The following is a 21,256-nucleotide window of genomic DNA, read 5'->3' as shown; positions in this document are numbered from 1 at the left end:
ACGCGCGGCGCCCGGAAGTGCTTTCGTGTGCCGAGCGCGATTTGCACGCACCCATTGACTTCAATGGGTGCGTGCAGCGCGAAACACGGCCAAATATAGGACAGTCTGAACGGCCCCATTCTTTAACATAGGTCCGTGCAACGCGCGTGAAAATCACGCGCGTAGCACCGACTTATTATACGTTCGTCTGAATAAGCCCTAAGGGTGACATATATACACAATGTAATGGCTAATTTGTCACTTGAGTTTTCCCTTAAATTCTATAAAATGTAGTACACTCCGGAAATATAATAATCTTGGTTTCTACTAGTTCAAAATCATGTTACTGGTTTTCTTTTCTCCCTTTTAATGATGACCAAGATTATAAATACCTTGTCTACTTTTGTATTTATGTACAAAATGTATTTTGAATGATCAAAAGGATTTGCCCCTCTGTCAGCACTTTCCGTACATCTAGAAGCCTGGACAGGAGGCTTGTCAATTTGGTCCAGACTTCGCACCAATTCCACGGCGGAATCTGCATATGTTTCATGGATTTTGCTGCAGATTTCACCCTCTAGGGCTTGTCCACACGTAACTGAATTGCTGCTGAAGATTTCTGTAGCATCTCCGTTAAAACTAGTAGACATTCCGCTGCGCAAAAACAGCACCATTTCCTGCATTTTTTTTTTACTGCAGGAAATGGTGAGGATTTTGCTGCGTTTCTTTCAATGCTGGGAGATGGTGACATCTCCTCTTAAAAATGCAGCAATTCTGTCCACTTTCCGCAGCAGGACTGACATCCTGCGGTACGAAAAATACGCACTGCAGGTAAATTCTGGTCGGAAATTTGATGCAGCACGTGGATGAGATTTGTTAAATCTCACCCACTTTGCTGCTACTGTATTCTGCTGTGTGTTTTCTGGATGGAAAATACGCAGCAATTCTGCTACGTGTGGACAAGCCCTTATTATTGGAACCTTTTATCCTTCCTTTAGCACAAGTTACACCATGTAGCTTTGTTTGACCTGTATTGTGTGCACCACCTCTTTAAATATATGGGTGCTCCTCCTCTAAAAAGCACTTTATCATTTTCATATGTTTATCTTAAAACAGAGCAGTAAAATGGGCATGGAAGCAGTTCTTGCTCTGATGGAAGCAACTGCAGGAACTCCAGCCTGCGTGGTTAGTCTGTCTGGTAACCAGTCCGTACGGTTGCCATTGATGGAGTGTGTTCAAGTGGTAAGTACTTTTTCTATTTTAACATTTTGTAGTGTTGTAGAGATGGTAAACCATATTTTGTGTTTACTGAGGCTGTCTGTCTTATTTTAACCCTTTAACGACTAGTGACGGTTATATTTGTCACAAGCATGTGCTAGTTCCTGCATCGTGATGGATATATCTGTCGTACATATCCCGTGGGTACTGACAATGTACCCATGAGATCAGCGGCAGGAGTACGGCTGTTATACACAGCCAGGCTCCCGCCGCAACTGCCGGAATCTAAGAGCACTCCGATCCTGGCAGTTTAGCTCCTTAGTAGCCACAGTCAATAGCGACCACGGCATCTAATGTGTTTGACAAAGGGAAGGAGCTCCCTCTGTCATCCCATCGACACCCATCTTCGACCCGATCGTGGGGTGCTGATGGGTATCCATGGCAGCCGGGGGTCTAATAAGGGCCCCCTGGTCTACCATCAGTAATTGCCTATTAGGCCATACCAGAGGCATGGCCTAATAGATTGCCTGTCGGTTTTACACTGACCATATAACAAAGCATTATATCTGCGATTAAAAGATCGCATTGTGAAGCACTCTAGTGGGACTAAATTTTTTTTTTAAAAAAAACCAGTTAATAGTTTATGGGGAAAAAATTACAGTAAAAATAAAACCTTTTTTTTCATATAAAAAGTGGTTTTATTTAGTAAAAGTGTAAAAAATAGAAATAAAAAGACACATATATGGTATCACTGCGATCGTAACGACTCGAACAATGAAGGCAACACATTCATTAAACCAAAGCGTGAACAGCGTACAAAAAACAGCAAAATTCTATTTTATTTTTTTTTTTTTTCACATTCCTTCCCCAAAATTTTTTAAATAAGTTGCATCTATCCAAAAATAGTACTAAAGAAAACTACACCTTGTCCCGCAAAAGACAAGCCCACATTTGGCCACATCGACGAAAAATAAAAAATTCACGGCTCTTGAAATGTGGCATAATTTTTTTTTTAAAAAACACAAGTTTTTTTTATTGTTCAAATGTAGTAAAACAAAAAACTATACGTATTTAGTAACTCCACAATCGTACCGACCCATAGAATAACGGTAACATGTTATTTATGCCACATAAAACGCGAGAAACAATACTAGAATAGCTGTTTTTTTTTTGTTTTTTTTTTAATTCCCCCCCCCCAAAAAAAAGTTCATAAAAGTTTATCAATATACTATGTGCACCCAAAAATGGTGTAATTAAAATATACAACTTATCCTGCAAAAAACAAGCCTATGGCTATGTCGACAGAAGAATAAAAAGTTATGACTTCCATAAATGCGACTGTGATAAAACTGAAAATAGTTCTTGGTCATTAACGGGCAAATAGGTCTGTCATTAAGGGGTTAAATTAGTTTCTACATCTTAAACAAGTGATTGTAACAAAATCGAAATCAAGTAATCTAATAATGGAAGTAAAGGGCAAATGTGTCAAAAGAATATTAGGTGCAATACAATAACCAGCATCCCGATAATTATTAGTAATACTAGGTTATTATACCGTATTGTCATCCGAGATACTATAACCCAAGAAACTGTTCAATAATCTCCCTACTTTTTATTCTTATTAAATTCTATTAAAGTGTACCTAACTTTTCAGAATAAGCTATCGTGTCTTCTATGCATTACACACACAGAAGTAGAAGAGAAGAATCTGCTCTCATATATATATATATATATATATATATATATGTCTGTGTCTCTTTTAATCTGCTTCTGCTCCCCCCCCCCCCTCTCCATAGAGCTGTATTGGCAGTGTTTGTGTCTCCCTCCGCTCCCACCCCCTGCTCCCCCTCCCTCCCTTTGTAAGCTTCATAAACTCTGGGACCGCACCTATGAGACATTTATGGCATATCTTATGGATAAGCCATAAATGGTTGAGATGGGAATACCCCTTTAGGAATAAATCTGAGAAATAATAGGTCGAAATACAGAAACTACAGCCTAGGGAACAAAAATGGGGACTCTCGACCAAACAGAATTGGGACACGCATTGACAGACCCAAAAGGAAACTTAAGGGGGGGGGGGGGGGGAGGGAAAAAAAGAGTGGGACAGGCAATAAGATACCTCAGGTACCTACCTTATTTTTTAGATGATCAACATTGTATTGATAATTCTCCTTTTCCAGTATCCTTGGAACAGGGCAAGAAAAAACAACATGCTCTCTCACTTAGCTGTGGAGGACGTGAAAACAAAGTAAAATGGAAGTGTTTACAGAAAAACATTATAGAAGTAGATTCAGAGTAATGAATGTGAGGCGCTTATTGTTTAGAGGTTAATATTCTCCAGTTGTAGTAATCAGTTGTAGTCTTTATATAGGGACTTTATATATTACACTTGGGTGTTCTGTGGGATTGGGTAATTTTATATTGTTAAAAATTAAAGGATTCATAGTAATCTGTAATGTCTTTATTTCAGACAAAAGATGTGCAAAAAGCTATGGAAGAGAAAAAATTTGAGGAAGCAATTCAGTTACGAGGAAGGTAAAGCAATAATTTATTTGAAATTCGTAGCAAAGTTTGCAATATGTATATTTATAACTTCACATGTATGCTGTACACAGTGTCAGTGGACTGGCGTATACCATGTAAATGTTGTCTTAAAGGGGTTTCCCAATCAGAGACATTTATGACATATCCCAAGGATATGTGTGGTGGAACAGCAGCAAGACCCTCCACTTGTCACGGGTTGAAATGTTGGCATTTTTTACTGGATGTTTGACCAATAAAAGAACATATTGATTGAAATTTGGGAGACGTGTGCTGCTGTTCAACCACGCTTTTTCTGAGGATTACATTACGTCAGACTGGGTTTGTCTGATCTTACAGCGTGACACCGCTCCTGATATCGGGATTTGTGCTGCTTCAAATATTTTATTTTTTGGAATATCCCAAGGATATGTCTTAAATGTCAGCTACATGTGGGTCCCACCTCTGGGATCCGCACCGATCTCTAGAACGGGGCCCCCTAAACCCCGTTCTAGTGCTTTGTGTTGTGGCTGAAGCGTGTGGTTCCCAACCATGAAATACGGAAACGCTGAGCTACACTGTTTCCGCAAGTCCCATAGAAATGAAAGGTAGTTACGGAAACAGCGTAGCTCGCATGCTACGCTACTTCCGTAACTGCCATTCACTACTATAGGACTTTCGGAAGATGCGTAGCTCAGCGTTTCCATAATTCGTGGTTGGGAGTCACACTTTTCAGCCACAACACAAAGTGGCACATGTCACAAAGTGACAAGTGCCAATAAATATAGTGCAAGTGTTTAAAATTACATTAATAACAATAATTATTATCCGGAGAGTAGTGAGTTTGATTGTTATTTAATGTAATTTTAAACACTTGCACTATATTTATTGGCACTTGTCACTTTATTAAACATATATACGGAAGAGGCAAGATATTCATGGATATCGGCTGAAAGATTGTAATATCTGTATAACCTGCACTGACATAAGTTGGATTTGTTAAAAATATTGACACTAATCTATTGTATGATTCTACACTTAAAGAGGCTCTGTCACCAGATTTTGCAACCCCTATCTGCTATTGCAGCAGATAGGCGCTGCAATGTAGATTACAGTAACGTTTTTATTTTTAAAAAACGAGCATTTTTGGCCAAGTTATGACCATTTTTGTAATTATGCAAATGAGGCTTGCAAAAGTCCAAGTGGGTGTGTTTAAAAGTAAAAGTCCAAGTGGGCGTGTATTAGGTGCGTACATCGGGGCGTTTTTAATACTTTTACTAGCTGGGCGCTGTGAAGAGAAGTAACATCCTCTTCTCTTCAGAACGCCCAGCTTCTGACAGTGCAGATCTGTGACGTCACTCACAGGTCCTGCATCGTGACGGCCACATCGGCAGCAGAGGCTACAGTTGATTCTGCAGCAGCATCAGCGTTTGCAGGTAAGATCGACTTACCTGCAAACGCTGATGCTGCTGCAGAATCAACTGTAGTCTCTGGTGCCGATGTGGCCGTCACGATGCAGGACCTGTGAGTGACGTCACAGATCTGCACTGTCACAAGCTGGGCGTTCTGAAGAGAAGAGGATGTTACTTCTCATCAGAGCGCCCAGCTAGTGAAAGTATTAAAAACGCCCCGATGTACGCACATAATACACACCCACTTGGACTTTTACTTTTAAACACACCCACTTGGACTTTTGCAAGCCTCATTTGCATAACTACAAAAATGGTCATAACTTGGCCAAAAATGCTCGTTTTTTTTAAAATAAAAACGTTACTGTAATCTACATTGCAGCGCCTATCTGCTGCAATAGCAGATAGGGGTTGCAAAATCTGGTGACAGAGCCTCTTTAACTAATTATGCATTATTGGAACCTGTGTATTTATATGTGCACTGCTCACTCATTGTATAGCTTGAGAAAGGCCCCATGGAGTAGGGCTGGAGTGCTGCCTCATATTTCCTTCGGCGCTGTAATGTCAGGACGAAACCTGAAGTTGCACGGCCGCAATTCCGGTTTTGTTCTAGCACCGGCATGATAGAAAGTACTGCTTACCTGTCCAGGGGTGTTACTAGGGTCTTAAAAGATTAGGGCACAAGCCCCAAAACATATATTTGCCCCCACAAAAAATGAAAAACATATATATGTATGTGTGTGTGTGTGTGTGTGTGTGTGTGTATATATATATATATATATATTTATTTTTTATTTTTTGTGGGGGCAAATAAAAGATTAGGGCACAAGCCCCAAAACATATAAGACCCTAGCAACACCCCTGGACAGGTAAGCAGTACTTTCTATCATGCCGGTGCTAGAACAAAACCGGAATTGCGGCCGTGCAACTTCAGGTTTCGTCCTGACATTACAGCGCCGAAGGAGGGGGGTCCCTCCACTGCGGCAGCAGCACTTAAGTGAGCTTTTAGCTGCTGAAGCATAGGAGGGATATAGACCACTGCCACCAATGAGTTTTGGGAGTTAGGGACAGAGAATGGGAGAGGGAAGGACTGAGGAGGAGCATGGTGGGATCAAGTCACTGCGGGCAAGGACCGCTTACCAACGTGTCAGTGACGTGCTCCCATCGTGTCTGTGCCTCTCTGTCAGCGGTCCACTGTGAAAACACTTTTGGAGCATTCGAAAAGTGCTGGAGAACTTTTTAGCTGAACAGAAGACCGAAAAAGCATTTTTGACATGTGGGTAACAAAGACAAAATGGAAACTGTTGCTTTTCTGGACGATTATTACAAGCCGTTTAAATTATTTGAATGTAAAAATCAAACTATATTTGATGGTAGCGATGAGGGCTTTTAAGAAGAAATTAGAGCGTTTTCATAGTGATCTACAAGAAGCCTTGCTTCATTTTCAAAGCTTAATGAAAACATCCAAGTAGCAAAGACCAAAAAAGTGTTTTCTGTAACTATAGGGGCTTCATGCAAAAGCTAATTAGAAATTCTATAAGTAGGTTCCAAGATTTCACAATTGGCCAAGAAGTATTGCTGTGCATTAAAAACCCATATCTAGTATAAAATGTTGGCCAATTCGCTGCCGAGGCCCATCATGCTTTTACCTGGGCAAGTTCTGCTACTCTACAGAGCGTTAATTGATCTGCAAGAAAATACAGCTTTGAAAGCTCAGTTAAATGACTGTCCTTGTTAAATTCTGGCCAAAATTGGTTATCCCAGCTAAATATCCACTGCAAAAAATAGCAATCCATGTTTGGTGTTACATATATTTGTGAATCTGCAGCCTCCATACCGCACTCTGATCACAGATGAGCATTTGCATCAGTCTGTTCGAATGGCAGTAACCCCCTTTATACCTAATTTCAAAGGGCCGGTGAAAGAGAAGGGATGCCAGTTTTAGCCACTAATAAATAACAAATCTGGATGTAAATAGTCCTACAAAGCTTCCAAAAAGTAGTTGTCATACCTCCCAACAGTCCTGGATTCAGCGGGACAGTCCCGGATTCCGGGCAGTGTCCCACTGTGCCGGGTGGTCTGTTCTATGTCCCGGTGTCAAATGTATCTGCGTCCTCAGGACACAGATACAGTTGAACCAAATGCTGAAGCAAGGAACCGTTCGCTCCTTGCTTCAGCATTCACTGTACAGCATTCAGGTGCTATGCAGTGACGTCATCGAGCTTGTCTGTGCCGAGCCACTCCGTACAGAGTGGAGGAGCAGAGGGATCTCCTTCACTCGCCGAGGACTCCCCAGGGACAGCACTACGTTAAGAGCTGAGCTTGGACGAAGCCCTTGACGTCACTGTAATTTTTATCTGCAGGGGACACTGTGGCGCGATCTGCCGGGGACACTGTGGCGCGATCTGCCGGGGACACTGTGGCGCGATCTGCCGGGGACACTGTGGCGCGATCTGCCGGGGACACTGTGGCGCGATCTGCCGGGGACACTGTGGCGCGATCTGCCGGGGACACTGTGGCGCGATCTGCCGGGGACACTGTGGCGCGATCTGCCGGGGACACTGTGGCGCGATCTGCCGGGGACACTGTGGCGCGATCTGCCGGGGACACTGTGGCGCGATCTGCCGGGGACACTGTGGCGCGATCTGGGCACTAGCATATATGTGGGCACTATCTACAGTGGGCACTGAGGTGTTTTCAGTGAGTTGGAACAAAAAACACTCTCAAATGAAATACAAACGGATGACAAACAGCCATTAATGATGGACAGACAGGCTGGAAATGGATGAAAGTTTGTAGACGCACTGATGAAAAACGGGCATGAAAAACTGACAGTTGATGAGTTTTTAATTGACATTTTTTTTTCACTGTCTGAATGTAGCCCATGTATTATTATTATTTTTTTTTATTCGGCACTATGGGTCATACTGTATTGTGGCATTATACTGTATGGGGACTGCTATGGGGGCATTATATTGTATGGGGGCATCTGTGCTGTGCTTTACACTATATGGGTGCATCTACGGGGGCATTCTACTGCATGGGGGCAACTATGGGGGCATTATACAGTGTGGGAGGTACTTTGGGGTATCATACTGTGTGGGGGCAGCTATAGGAGAATTATACTGTGGGGGGGGGGTTCTATAGGAGCATTATCCTATGGGGATATTAATTACACATACACATACACATATACACATACACATACACATATACACATACACACATACACATATATATATATATGTCTACACCCCCCTGTTAAAATGGCAGGTTTTTGTAATGTTACAAAATCAGTCCAAGATGAATAATTTCAGAACTTTTTCCACCTTTTAATGTCACCTATAATCTGTTCAATTGTAACTGAAATCTTTTAGGGTGGACAAATAAAAATAAAGAATAAAAATAAGGTGGTTGCATAAATATGCATACAATTAAACTATTAATACTTTGTTGAATTACCCTTTTGACTTTGACAGCATTCAGTCTTTTTGGGTAGAAGTCTATCAGCATGGCACATCTTGACTTGTCAATTGTTGCCCACTCTTTCTTGCAAACGTGCTCCATATCTGTCAGATTGCGAGGGCATCTCCTGTGTACAGCCCTCTTCAGGTCACACCACAGATTTTCAATGGGATTCAGGTCTGGGCCATTCCAAAACGTTGATCATCTTCTAGTGAAGCCATTCTTTTGTTGATTTGGAGGTATGCTTTGGGTCGTTGTCGTGCTGAAAGGTGAAATTCATCTTCAGCTTTTTAGCAGAGGCATGCAGGTTTTGTGCCAATATTGACTGATATTTGTAACTGTTCATAACGCAACGTTCATAACACCTTGACTAAAGCCCCAGTTCCAGCTGCAGAAAAACAGCCCCAAAGCATAATGCTGCCTCCACCGTTCTGTTCTTTTCAAAACGTACAATGCATTCGGAAAGTCTTCAGACCGGTTTAAATTTTTTTACATTTTGTTATGTTAAGACCTTGTGTTAAATAAAAAAAAATATTCAAGCTTTTCCTCCTCATTCTGCACTCAATACCCCATAGTGACAAAGTGATAACAGAATGTTCGTAATCTTTGCTGATTTATTGAAAAGCAAAAACTAAAATATTGCATTCACCTAACTATTCAGACCCTTTACTCCGTACTTAGTTGAAGGACCTTTGACAATGATCACATCCCCCAGTCTTCTTGGGTATGATGCAGCAAGGTTTGCACACCTGGATTTGGGGATTTTCTGCCATTCTTCTCCGCAGATCCTCTCAAGCTCTGTCAGGTCGGATGGCGTCCGTCGGTTGACGCTATTTTCACGTCTCTCCAGAGATGTTCGATTGGGTTTGTCAGGGCTCTGGCTGGGCCACTCAAGGACATTCACAGAGTTGTCCCTAACCTCTCCTGTGTTGTCTTGGCTGTGTGCTTAGGGTCATTGTCTTGTTGGAAGGTGAACCTTCGGCCCAGTCTGAGGTGCAGAGTACTATGGATCAGGTTTTTATTAAGAATATCTATGTACTTTGGTCCATTCATCTTTCCCCCATCCCTGACCAGTCTCCCTGCCTCCGCCGCTGAAAAACACCCCCACAACATGATGCTGTCACCACCATGCTTCACTGTAGGGCTGGTATTGGGCAGGTGATAAGCAGCGCCTGGTTTACTTCAGACATGACGCTTAGAATTGAGGCTAAAAAGTTAAATCTTGGTTTTTATCAGACCACATAATCTTGTTTCTCACAGTCAGAGGCCTTTAGGTGTTTTTTTTTGCAAACTCCAGATGGGCTTTCATGTGTCTTTTACTGAGGAGAGGCTTCTTTCTGGCCACTCTGCCATATAGCTCAGATTGGTGGAGTGCTGCAGTGATGGTTGACCTTCTGGAAGTTTCTCCCATCTGCACACAGGATCTTTGGAGCCCAGCCAGAGCGACCATTGGGTACTTGGTCACCTCTCTTCCCCAACTACTTAGTTTGGTGGGGAAGCCAGCTCTAGGAAGAGTCCTGGTTGTTCCAAACTTCCATTTATGAATTATGGAGGCCATTGTGCTCTTGGGAACGTTCCGTTCAGCAGAAATATTTTTTGTACCCTTTTCCAGATCTGTGCCTCTACACAATCCTGTCTCCGCTCTACAGGCAGTTCTTTCTTCCTCATGGCTTTTTTTTTGCTCTGATATGCATTGTCAGCTGTAAGACCTTATAGATAGGGGTGTGTCTTTCCAAATCATGTCCAATCAAATGAATTTACCACAGGTGGGACTCCTGTAGAAACATTTCAAAGATGATCTAGCGAAATGGGAGGCCCCCAGAGCTACATTTCAAGTGTCATAGCAAAGGGTCTGAATACTTCTGTCCATTCAGAATTTGAGTTTTTCATTTTTAATACATTTCTAAAATTCTGTTTTCACTTTGTCATTATGGGGTATTGAATGCATAATGATGGGGAGAAAACTTGCATTTTTGTATTTTAACGCAATGCCTCAACATTACACAATGTGAAAGGGTCTGAAGACTTTCTGAATGCACTGTAAATAAAGCAATTGCCATTATCAGTGCTTCCACCTGTAATAATATCCACATTGTAATATAACTGTTTAGGATTAAAAAAAACTTGCACATACTGACTGTTTAGAAAAAACAAACAAAAATCCCATGTGCATAATAAATAGGAACATAGTGTATATACACATTCACTTTTGGGGTAACTGGGAAAAGGGCCTTTTTTTGTCTACTGGCAATGTGGTACTATTATACTGTGGGGAGGCACTATGGGAGCATGATACTGTGTGGGCTGAACCGGGTGTGTTTGGGCGGGAATTGGGCAGGGATAGAGGCCTGGCTTAACCCCTTCCCGACATTTGTCGTAAGTATACGTCATGGAAAGCCAGTGCTTCCTGCAAAATGTTGTATACTTACAACAAATGCATGGCACCGGCTCAAAAGTTGAGTCCGTGCCATCATCCCCGGATGTCAGCTGTATCTTATAGTTGACATCCTGCTTTATTGGCGGGGACCGAAGTTAGCTTTGATCCCCGCCATTAACCCCTTAAATGCAGCCGTCAAAAGCGATCGCTGCATTTAAGATGTTTGCAGCTCATCGACACCCTAGCAATGAAATCTCCGGCGTGTCGGTGGCTGTAATGGCAACCGGAGGCCTAATACTGGTGTCTAGCACTGAAAACTTTCAGCCCCTGCCCGGAGGTGGGGCCTGAAAGGCATCCGACTGCGCCGGCTCAGGAGCTGAGCTGTCTTCATCAGCGGTGGATATCAGCTGTATGTTACAGCTGACGTCCACCTGTAATGGCAGGAGCTGGAGCTAGCTCTGATCCCTGCCATTAACCGCTTAGATGCAGCGATCGGATGCGATCGCTGCATCTTTGTGGTTGTTAGTAGATCGGCAGCTGTGCCCTGCAATCGCACAGCTGCCGACTGCTATTATGGCAACAGGAGACCTAACAATGGCCTCCTGTCTGCCATTACGGAAGCCGATTAGGCCCCGCCCAGAGGCGAAGCCTAATCGACTTTCTGTCAGTGAATGACTGACAGATCTAATATATTGCACTACATAGGTAGTGCAATGTATTAGAAAAAAAATCTGACAGTTGGACCTTTAAGTCCCCTAGTGGGACAAAAGAAAAGTGTAAAAACAAAAGTTGTAAAAAATATTAAAAAAAGTTTCAAGTAGTAAAATAAAATACAATCGCCCTTTTTCCCTTATCAAGTCCTTTATTATTGAGAAAAAAACAAAAAAATATACATATTTGGTATCGCCGTAACCATAACGGCCTAAACTATAAAAATATTATGTGATTTATTCCACGCGGTGAACAGATGCCAGAATTTCTGTTTTTTGGTCACTTTGCCCTACAAAAATTGAAATAAAAATTGATCAAAAAGTCTCCAAAAATGGGGGGTGTGGCCTGGACATGGAGCTGGTGAGACGCGTGGTGTAAGAGCTCCTGCTCCCTGACTGCTCCCAAGCCCGATTAACAGCGTCTATTTGCGACACACATCGCACTAATGCGAAGGGGATCACGCACCAAACCCCCGACACCCGCAAAAAGCGATCAGACGAGGAGCGGTATACCTCATTATTTTTTGGGCCTGCCTGCATCTCTGGCCCGTCTCTCCAATATGGCGGACCGCACCGGCACCTCAGGGACGCCGCCTCTGGGAAAGGCATCTCCTTCAGACCAGCTGCAGGATAGCTCGTCGGAACCTCAGAGGGGTGAGTCAGCCTCTAACCCAGCACCAACTTGTATTATGGGCCCTGAGCTGCAGGCACTAACGGCACAAATGGCGGCCATACCCACTAAACAGGATATGGAGGGCTATATTTCCCGCCTTGAAGCGGTTTGCAAAAATGAGATCCGTTCCTTGAAAGAGGACATTACACATATTAATGAATCGGTGGACGCTATTGAAGTGCAAACACAGGAGCTGCAGCAGCATCAGGCCTCCCAGCAAATTTTATTGGATCAACACTCTGCACATATACAAATGCTGTTTGATATGACGGATGATGCAGAGAACAGAAATAGGAGAAATAATATTAGAGTCAGGGGTATTCCAGAAGCTACGGGGCCCCAGGACCTCGTTCACACGTTACAGGGGATATTTAACATGTTGCTGGAAAGACCTGCGTATTCTCCGGTTTAAATTGATAGAGCTCACCGCACCCTGGGCTCAAAAAGCACGGATTTGGCCAGACCGCGTGACGTGGTGTGTAGAATCCACTTTTTTCAACTTAAGGAATCTATAATGAGGCAAGCCCGTAACAAGGGTACACTGGACTTCGACGGGGCTCCGGTGCAATTACTGGCGGATCTTTCTCGTTCCACTTTGGCAAAAAGGAGAGCCCTATGACCCCTACTTGTCGCACTTAGGGAAAAAGATATCCAGTATTCATGGGGATACCCCTTCCAACTACAAGTACGCCGTGGATCCTCCTTGTATTCAGTCAATTCTCCGGAAGATATCCCTGATTTCCTCGCTGCATTGGATCTCCCACAGATTTCCATCTCAGATTGGCCGTATTTTCCTTCTATGCCGCAACGAACACCAAGACGTAATCACCGGATGGATCACTCCTCGACCCCTGCGAGACGCAGAAGAGTGCAGGGCCCGGGAGTTCCCGCTCATGCCTCTCAGGAATCTTGAGATTGCTCCTTTGATGTGCCGCCGGCGGCCTCCATGGTGCCTTACTGAGTTATACAGCGGTTAAGACAGCCACGGTCGCATATGTTGGACTCTGTTCCGCGGGTCCCGAGAAATTACCTCCCTGCCAGGAATATTACAGGACTGGCCTGCCCCGCAGAATTGTCTATGTGAAGCACAGATGGCGGCTACCTCGACATCGGCTACGACCAGGTCAAGATTGCTGGAATAAGATGTTGGAACATTCTGCTCCGCTGATAAGGAGTGGTTGGGATTACTTTTTTATGTCCTAACATGCTGCATTGGGGATGTGGGGGAAGGGGACTGCATTGGGGATTTATGTATTCATTACAGATCAGAACGAGCCCCAAGGTCGGGATCATGGGTAAATACCCAATTGGCCATGTGGGTTTATATGGACCACCTCGCATCATGTCTGCAGACCTTTGGGATATGGTGGGAGGGAGATGATAGAGCTTATGGCCTATATACAGTTCCGCCGCGATGGTTTCGGGAGTAACCCCCCCCTCCCCCTCCCCTAGGATGGGACCCTAGTCGGGAATAAATGGCAGTATAGTCAGAATAGCAGCTGATATACTTACCTGTATGGTAATGGGAGCCGTTTAGACATGATACAGGTTATCTTTGATAAGGGGCAGTTCCCCTTAATGGAGGTAGATGGTGCTAGGCATACATTAGCCAGTTACGGGTTGTTTGATTATTGTTGTTTGATGATGTGATAATTTACATGTGTGTCTATACAAGGCTTCGGGCATTTGGGAGTTGGTTGGGAGCTTCCTTCTTCCATAGTCCAGTCAAACCCACACTTAGGGCGTGTTCGGTTGAACACTTTGCTTTAACTTCTTTCCCCTAAACAGAGTAGTTTTGGGGCTGGATCACTGTCTGTAGTAATTCCATTAGTTCACTGACTCTTTCTTCTCCTGTTCCCTCTTACCCTTCCTCCTCTTTCCCAGATGGAGCCCTTAAAATGTTGCTCATTAAATGTTCGGGGATTTAATACCCCGCAAAAACGTGCTCAAATTCTGCATCATATGCACAAACAACGTGTTCAGATTTTACTTTTGCAGGAGACTCATTTCAGGACCGACCATGTGCCCACTCTGAAACATCGATACTATACGCAGTGGTTCCATAGTACCAACCCTGATGCGAAATCCAGAGGAGTGAGTATCGCTATACATAAATCTCTTCCGGTCTCGGTTGTTGCTACCCAATATGATACCCAGGGGCGCTTTGTATTTCTGAAACTTCGAATATGTGAGCGACTGTTCACTGTGGCGAACTTGTATCTCCCTAATCATGACCAGGTGCGCGTATGCAGGAGTTATTTAACGGAACTCTCCAAATTTGCAGAGGGTCTCTTGGTAACAGCAGGAGATTTTAACTTCACAATGGACAGGGTTGCAGACTCCTCCTCGGGCAGATCCTCCGTTTCCTCTTCTCAATTGGCTTCCCTTAAGTCTAAGCTGTTCGCCATGCAAATGGTAGACAATTGGCGGATTCTCAACCCCCAAACACGGGACTACACCTTTTATTCTCCGGTGCATGACATGTACAGCAGAATAGATTTGTTTCTTATTAGTCATCATCTACTTTCCTGGTCCCCGAAGTCTCAGATTGGAACTATGATTTGGGCGGATCATGCGCCGGTTTACTTGTCTCTTACCCTCCCAGACACTAAACAGCGGGAATGGCATTGGCGGTTGAACCCCCATCTTTTAAGGGACGCGGTATGCCAAACGGCGATTAACAGATCCATCTCTGAGTTTCTGGATCATCATGAGGTGGACTCCACTCCTCTGCCGGTTCAGTGGGAGGCGTTGAAAAGTGTATTAAGAGGTATATTTATACAGCAAGGCTTGAGACTAAAAAGGGAACGGGCTTTCAAAATTGAAAAGCTCTTGTCCCAGATACGGACTCTAGAGACCACTCACAAACAGTCCCAACACCCTCAGACTTTAGCAGAGCTACTAGAAGCTCGAAATTCGCTGAGAAATTTATTAGACCAGGCGCATGCGTCGTTTCGAGACTGGATGAGCCGTTTCGCTTACGAACATTCTAATAAATGCGGGAGGGCATTAGCTAGATCATTACACCCACGGGCTCCTCAATCCTTTATACCGGCGATAAAAACGACACAGGGTGAGGTCAAACATAAGCCAGAAGACATTGTTAATACATTTAAGGACTACTATCAGGCCATATACAACCTCAAGGGGCCTTTGGCAGACATGTCTCCAAGTGCCCTCCAACGGAGGATTGATTCCTATGTTGCACAGACGGCGTTGCCGACTTTAGAGGAGACCGAGACGGCCTCACTAGCGGAGGCCTTCTCGGAATCGGAAATTCAGGCAATCATAAAGTCAGCTCCGTCGGGTAAAAGTCCGGGTCCGGATGGATTCCCGGCGTCCTTTTACAAGACCTTTGTTACTAAACTTCTTCCCTATATGACTAAGGTATATAATGCAGTTACAACCTCCATGCCATTCACTCCGCAAGCGTTAGCGGCCACCATTACTGTGATCCCCAAACCAGGGAAAGATCCCTCGGCTTTTTCTAATTACCGTCCAATCTCCCTGATTAAATGTGGATTTAAAACATTATTCTAAGGCCATTGCAAATAGACTAGCCCCACTCCTACCACGTTGTATCCACGGAGATCAGGCGGGATTTGTTCGACATAGAGAGGCGAGGGATAATACCAATAAAACCACTCTCTTAATATCCTATGTCCTGAAAAAGTCTCTACCCACATGTTTAATATCGGTTGACGCGGCAAAAGCCTTCGATCGGGTACATTGGGGGTTCCTGAAATCGGCATTAACCCAGGTTGGACTTGGCCCCATTATGCTAGATAAGATACTGTCCCTATACCAGACACCTACTGCACGAGTTAGGGCAAACAGGGTATTTTCCACAACATTCTCGATTGCCAACGGCACTAGACAGGGATGCCCCCTGTCACCATTACTTTATGTCATCACGATGGAGCACTTAGCTGTGGCTATCCGTAATTCCCCAGATATAACAGGGATAGGAATAGGTGGAGATTGTCATAAATTGGCTCTATATGCCGATGATTTCCTGCTCTTCGTGACAAACCCTGTGATCTCCTTACCAGTTCTCATTAGAGAATTCGAAGTATTTGGCCAGGTCAGCAACTTTAAAGTAAACTATACGAAAACTGAAGCACTCAACATTTCCTTCTCTTCTGAGACACTGGAGCTCTTAAAGTCATCCTTTAATTTTAAATGGCAGGCGAGGTCAATCAAATATTTGGGAGTCCAGATTCCTAGGGACCTAGTAGATCTTTACACTCTCAATTATCAGCCGTTACTGCTAACCACTCTTAAAAATCTACATTCATATGATAGAGCGCAGCTCTCATGGTTTGGCCGAATAAACGCTATCAAAATGGACATCCTCCATCGGTTTTTATATCTATTTCAGGCTCTCCCAGTATTAATCCCCGGAACATTTTTTAAGGCATTGGAGAAAGCCTTTCGGAACTTTGTGTGGGCTTCTTTGAGGCCACGCCTTAATCTGAAGTCATTGTCCCATCCAAAACTGAAGGGGGGAGCTGGACTCCCGGACTTGATCACTTATCAGGCCGCAGTATTCGCAAGGGTGGTGGACTGGTTTCATAATGGATCCAAGAAACAGTGGGTAGAGATTGAGCAGTCCATAGTCGCACTCTCACTTAGATCGTTGCCATGGATTCTTCCTGATTATAGGCCGGCGCTTGCGACCCTGCCATTGCTAACCCAGCACTGCCTCACTTTATGGGACAGACTGATGGTTAGAAAGGGCCTTTCACATAGACCCGGGCTCCTTAGCCCGCTGTTTGATAACCCAGAATTCTTATCAGCTGTCAATACGAAACAGTTTATGATTTGGTCCTCTTCTGAAAACACGAGATTATGTCAGGTAATGTTGTATGGGGGAGGCTCCCTCCTTTGTCCGAGTTGCGCGGGACTTGCCCGGGGAGGACGCTTTCTTGGATGGAACATGCCCAATTGTCCACCTTCTTACGTTCGGCCCTACCGGGCGGTATGCATATCGTCACTAGCACTGCATTTGAGTCGTTGTTGCTTCAAACCGAGCCTCCGGCCTGGGTGATATTTAACATGTATACCTTACTTCTAGAGGCCTATGATGATAAGCCTCCAGCATACGTCAGCGCAAGGGAGCGAGAACTGGGAGTAACCCTGTCACTGGCTGATTGGGATCGAATATTTTTTCTGTCTCACAAAATGCCGGTGGCATGTCATGCACAGGAAAAAAACGTTAAAATACTGACTAGATGGTACCGTTGCCCACAGATTCTGAGCAGAATGTACCCTGAGGTATCAGATTTGTGTTGGCGGTGCGGGACTGAGACAGGAACAATGTTGCACATCTGGTGGTCATGTCAAGTATTGCAGACCTTCTGGAAAGCGATTTTTGAAATCTATACAGAAGTGGAAGGTACGCAGATGGTGGCCACTCCTCAGATGGCTTTGCTATCCCTAATTCCGGGCCCTTTGCCGAGTATTAGGAAGGGGCTACTACGGCATTTCCTGACTGCGGCACGAACAGTTATTCCTAGACATTGGAAGTCCACTGTGCCGCCTTCAGTTGTCGAATGGGTAGCGGAGATGGATTCTTTATGTCGAATGGAATCTCTGGTTGCAGAGGACAGTGATCGCTTTGGTGCGGTTCTTTCTCTGTGGAGTGCATGGTCCTCCTTCAAATCTGGTCCACACTTTGCTAAATGGCTAGGCGGAACCCCCCCCATAGAGGGGTCGGTCAGGAGCAGTCTGCTAATTCAGGGGCTTCCGTCTGGGAGAAGGGAACCCCTTCTTTCCTTCCCAGTCAATCCTCTCATTGCTCCCACTGGGCAGGTGGGACACGGGGAGTTTCTGGGTGGCCCAGGACGTTTAGCTCTGGGAGTCTATCTCTTTCCTTGATCTTTCCCTCTTCTTCTTCCTCCCTCCTTTCGTGGGACTTAGAATGATATCACACACTTTACACGAAGCCTTGGATATACTTTTATGATGAGACCTTATCAAGGAGAGACCATGCCTATAGCCTGAGATGTGAATTTCGCAGATAAGGTGTGTGTGTAATATGTTGAAACATGCTAATGTCTTACCTAAGAGAACTATAGACAATGCGAATAATAACATGTATGTATATTGAGATGTTTTCTTTGGCTTGTTTGCTTTTGTATTTGCTAAAATTCTTAATAAAAATTTAGATTATGAAAAAAAAAAAGTCTCCAAAAATGGTACCTATAAAAACTATAGCTCGTCTCGCAAAAAAAAGCCCTCGTACAGCTCCAACGAAAAAATTTTAAAGTTATGGTTCTCACAACATGGCGACAGAAAAAATATGTTCTTTTTACAAAAGTAATTTTATTTCTGCAAAAAATTGTAAAACCTAAAGTGCTATAAATTAGGTATCGCTGGAATCGTACTGACCCACAGAATAATGTGAACATGTAATTTATAACGCATGGTGAACGCTGTATAAAAAAAAAACTATGCCAGAATTGCTGTTTTTTGGTCACCATGAAATAGGATAAAAAGTGATCAAAAAGTCGCATGTACCCCAAAATGGTACCAATAATAACTACAGCCCGTCCCACAACAAGACAGCCCTCGTACTACTATGTCTATGAAAAAATAAAATTAGTTAAGGCTCCAATATGTCAGGAAATAAAAATATGCGGTTTTGCAGATCAGAGGGGAACATTTCGTCTGTTTCAAGAGGCGATTTATCGGGGCCCTAAAATTAGGGCACCAGGAAGGGGGTGCCCAAACATATCTGCTGGAAGCGAGGGTGCCCATATTATACCAGGACAACACTTTACCAGCAAAATTCCCCAAACTGCAAAAGTGCGGAGTGTGGAACAAAAGGGGGATAAGTAAAGACACCATTTATCAGTGCGACAGGATTCTTCACAGCGTAACACACATCTATGGATTATTTTATTGTTTACCCCATTATTATACCACCTGACTAATCCCCTGATGTACTCCGCACAGCTTAGATGTACCCCCACATTATAAACTGAAATACCAGTAATAGAACTATTACCAAGCAAAATCTACGCTTCAAAAGCCAAATGACACTCCCACCCATCTGAGCCCTACAGTGTGCCCAAACAGCCGTTTACTTCCACATATATGGCACCGCGATACCCGGGAGAACTCTTTTAACAATTTTTGGGGTGTGTGTCTCCAGTGGCAAAAAGCTGGGCATGACATATTTGCCACTGAATTGGCATATCTGGGGAAAATTTTTTACTTTGCACCATCCGCAGCGCATTAATTTATGGAAAAGACCTGTGGGGAGAAAATGCTCACTACACCCTTTAATAAATGCCTTGAGGTGTGTAGTTTCTAAAATGGGGTCACTTCTCAGGGGTTTCTTTCATTACTTCACATCAGAGCCCTGCAATTGTGAACCAATACTTTTATATGTCGCTAAATTAGGCCTCAATTTAGTATGGTGCTCTTTCACTCCTGAGCCCTGAATGTCCAGGCAAAAGATTAGTGCCCCATGTAGGGTGATTCTAAAACCGGGAAACACAGCATAATAATTAGAGAGCTATCTTCTTATGGTGGCACAAGCTGGGTGCCACATATTGGCATATCTATGGAAAAAAAATCCCATTTTCACTCTGCAATATCGAGTGCACACTAATTTCTGCAAAACACCTGCGAGGTGAACATGCTCGCTACACCCCTAGGTGAATACCTTGAGGGGTGTAGTTTCGAAAATGGGGTCACTTCTGGGGGGTTTCTACTGTTTTAGTCCCACAGGGGTTTTGTAAATGCTAAATAGCGACCAGAAAGCAATCCAGCAAAATCTGTACTCCAAATGGCGCTCCTTCCCTTCTGAGCCCTGCCGTGTGCCCAAACAGCAGTTTATGACCACATATGGGGTATTGCCGTACTCCGGAGAAGTTGCTTTACAAATGTTAAGGTTCTTTTTCTCCTTTATTTTTTGAGAAAATGAAACTTTTTGAGTTGGAGCTATGTCTTATTCTTATTCAAAGTTTTATTAAGTTTCAGTACACAAAGTTACAAGACATAGTGGAGGGAAGGCCTCCACACAGTAAATTAACAAACAAACAAGGTCAAAGACCAAAGCAAAAACCCACTAAAACAAAATCAGAAATGTGCATCACATCCCCATTCAAGAACATTATTCAGTATACGTCAGTAGCATGAATGAGTTCATGAGCAAAGCAGCAGAGCATACGTTGAGGCCACTTAATTGAAGCAGAGAAGGAGAGGCACATTACCCTAGACAGGGGAAAAGAACGAATAGAAAAGGCCCCAAGAGAGGGAGGGAAAGGAGGGAAGGGCGAGGGCAAGAGGATCCTGGACTCCTGTTCCGTGGTATTATGAATGCAGCCAACAGAAAATAAGCACCACCGTACACTTCACAGGGGCATAGGCCAACTCAGGTTACGGCCGTGAGGTATGAAGAAGACGAAAGGAACACTATCCATGGCGACCATGTAGACGTATATTTTACCACAGCTGCCGGGGAGTGAGCTATTAAGTGTTCCATGTGCTGTATCACGGCAACCTCCCGAAACCACTCATCTAATGTTGGAGGCATTGCAGTTTTCCACCTGCGCGGGATCACTGACTTTGCCGCCTGAAGGAGATGTCTAGCTAGGGAACTTTTATAAACGTGTATTGGCATCGGGAACATAAATAACAGAGCAGCTTCTGGGGAATCGGGAACAGAAACTCCGGTAACCTCTAGTATTAATTTAAGTACTGCATCCCAAAAACTCCTCAACAAGGGGCAACTCCACCAGACATGTGACATGGAGCCTCCCGCAGCACCACACCGCCAACAACTGTCAGGCACAGATGGAAACCATTTATGCAGAGCCGCCGGGACCCGATACCATCTAGAGACAATTTTGTAACTAGTTTCCTGGGCCCTACTGGCTATAGAGGCTTT

The 21,256-nt window shown here is 44.0% G+C and overlaps 1 protein-coding gene across 3 annotated transcripts in view; it reads left to right on the top strand.

Annotated features, from left to right (window-relative positions):
• Positions 1–21,256, top strand: part of PFKL (phosphofructokinase, liver type) — a 175,090-nt gene that overhangs the window by 57,173 nt on the left and 96,661 nt on the right. For all 3 annotated transcript variants that reach the window (XR_012849520.1, XR_012849521.1, XM_075829946.1), the window contains exons 10-11: positions 1,096–1,221; positions 3,671–3,735. Coding sequence is in view for 1 of the 3 variants with exons in the window: in XM_075829946.1 (XP_075686061.1) it covers positions 1,096–1,221; positions 3,671–3,735 (191 nt within the window). In the remaining 2 variants the exon portion in view is untranslated. The remainder of the gene's footprint in view (positions 1–1,095; positions 1,222–3,670; positions 3,736–21,256) is intronic.

The sequence above is a fragment of the Rhinoderma darwinii genome, chromosome 6 (assembly GCF_050947455.1).
Source record: "Rhinoderma darwinii isolate aRhiDar2 chromosome 6, aRhiDar2.hap1, whole genome shotgun sequence".
NCBI lineage: Eukaryota > Metazoa > Chordata > Amphibia > Anura > Rhinodermatidae > Rhinoderma > Rhinoderma darwinii.
The sequence above is the reverse complement of the archived record's forward strand: the minus strand, read 5'-3'. Positions and strand labels throughout refer to the sequence as shown.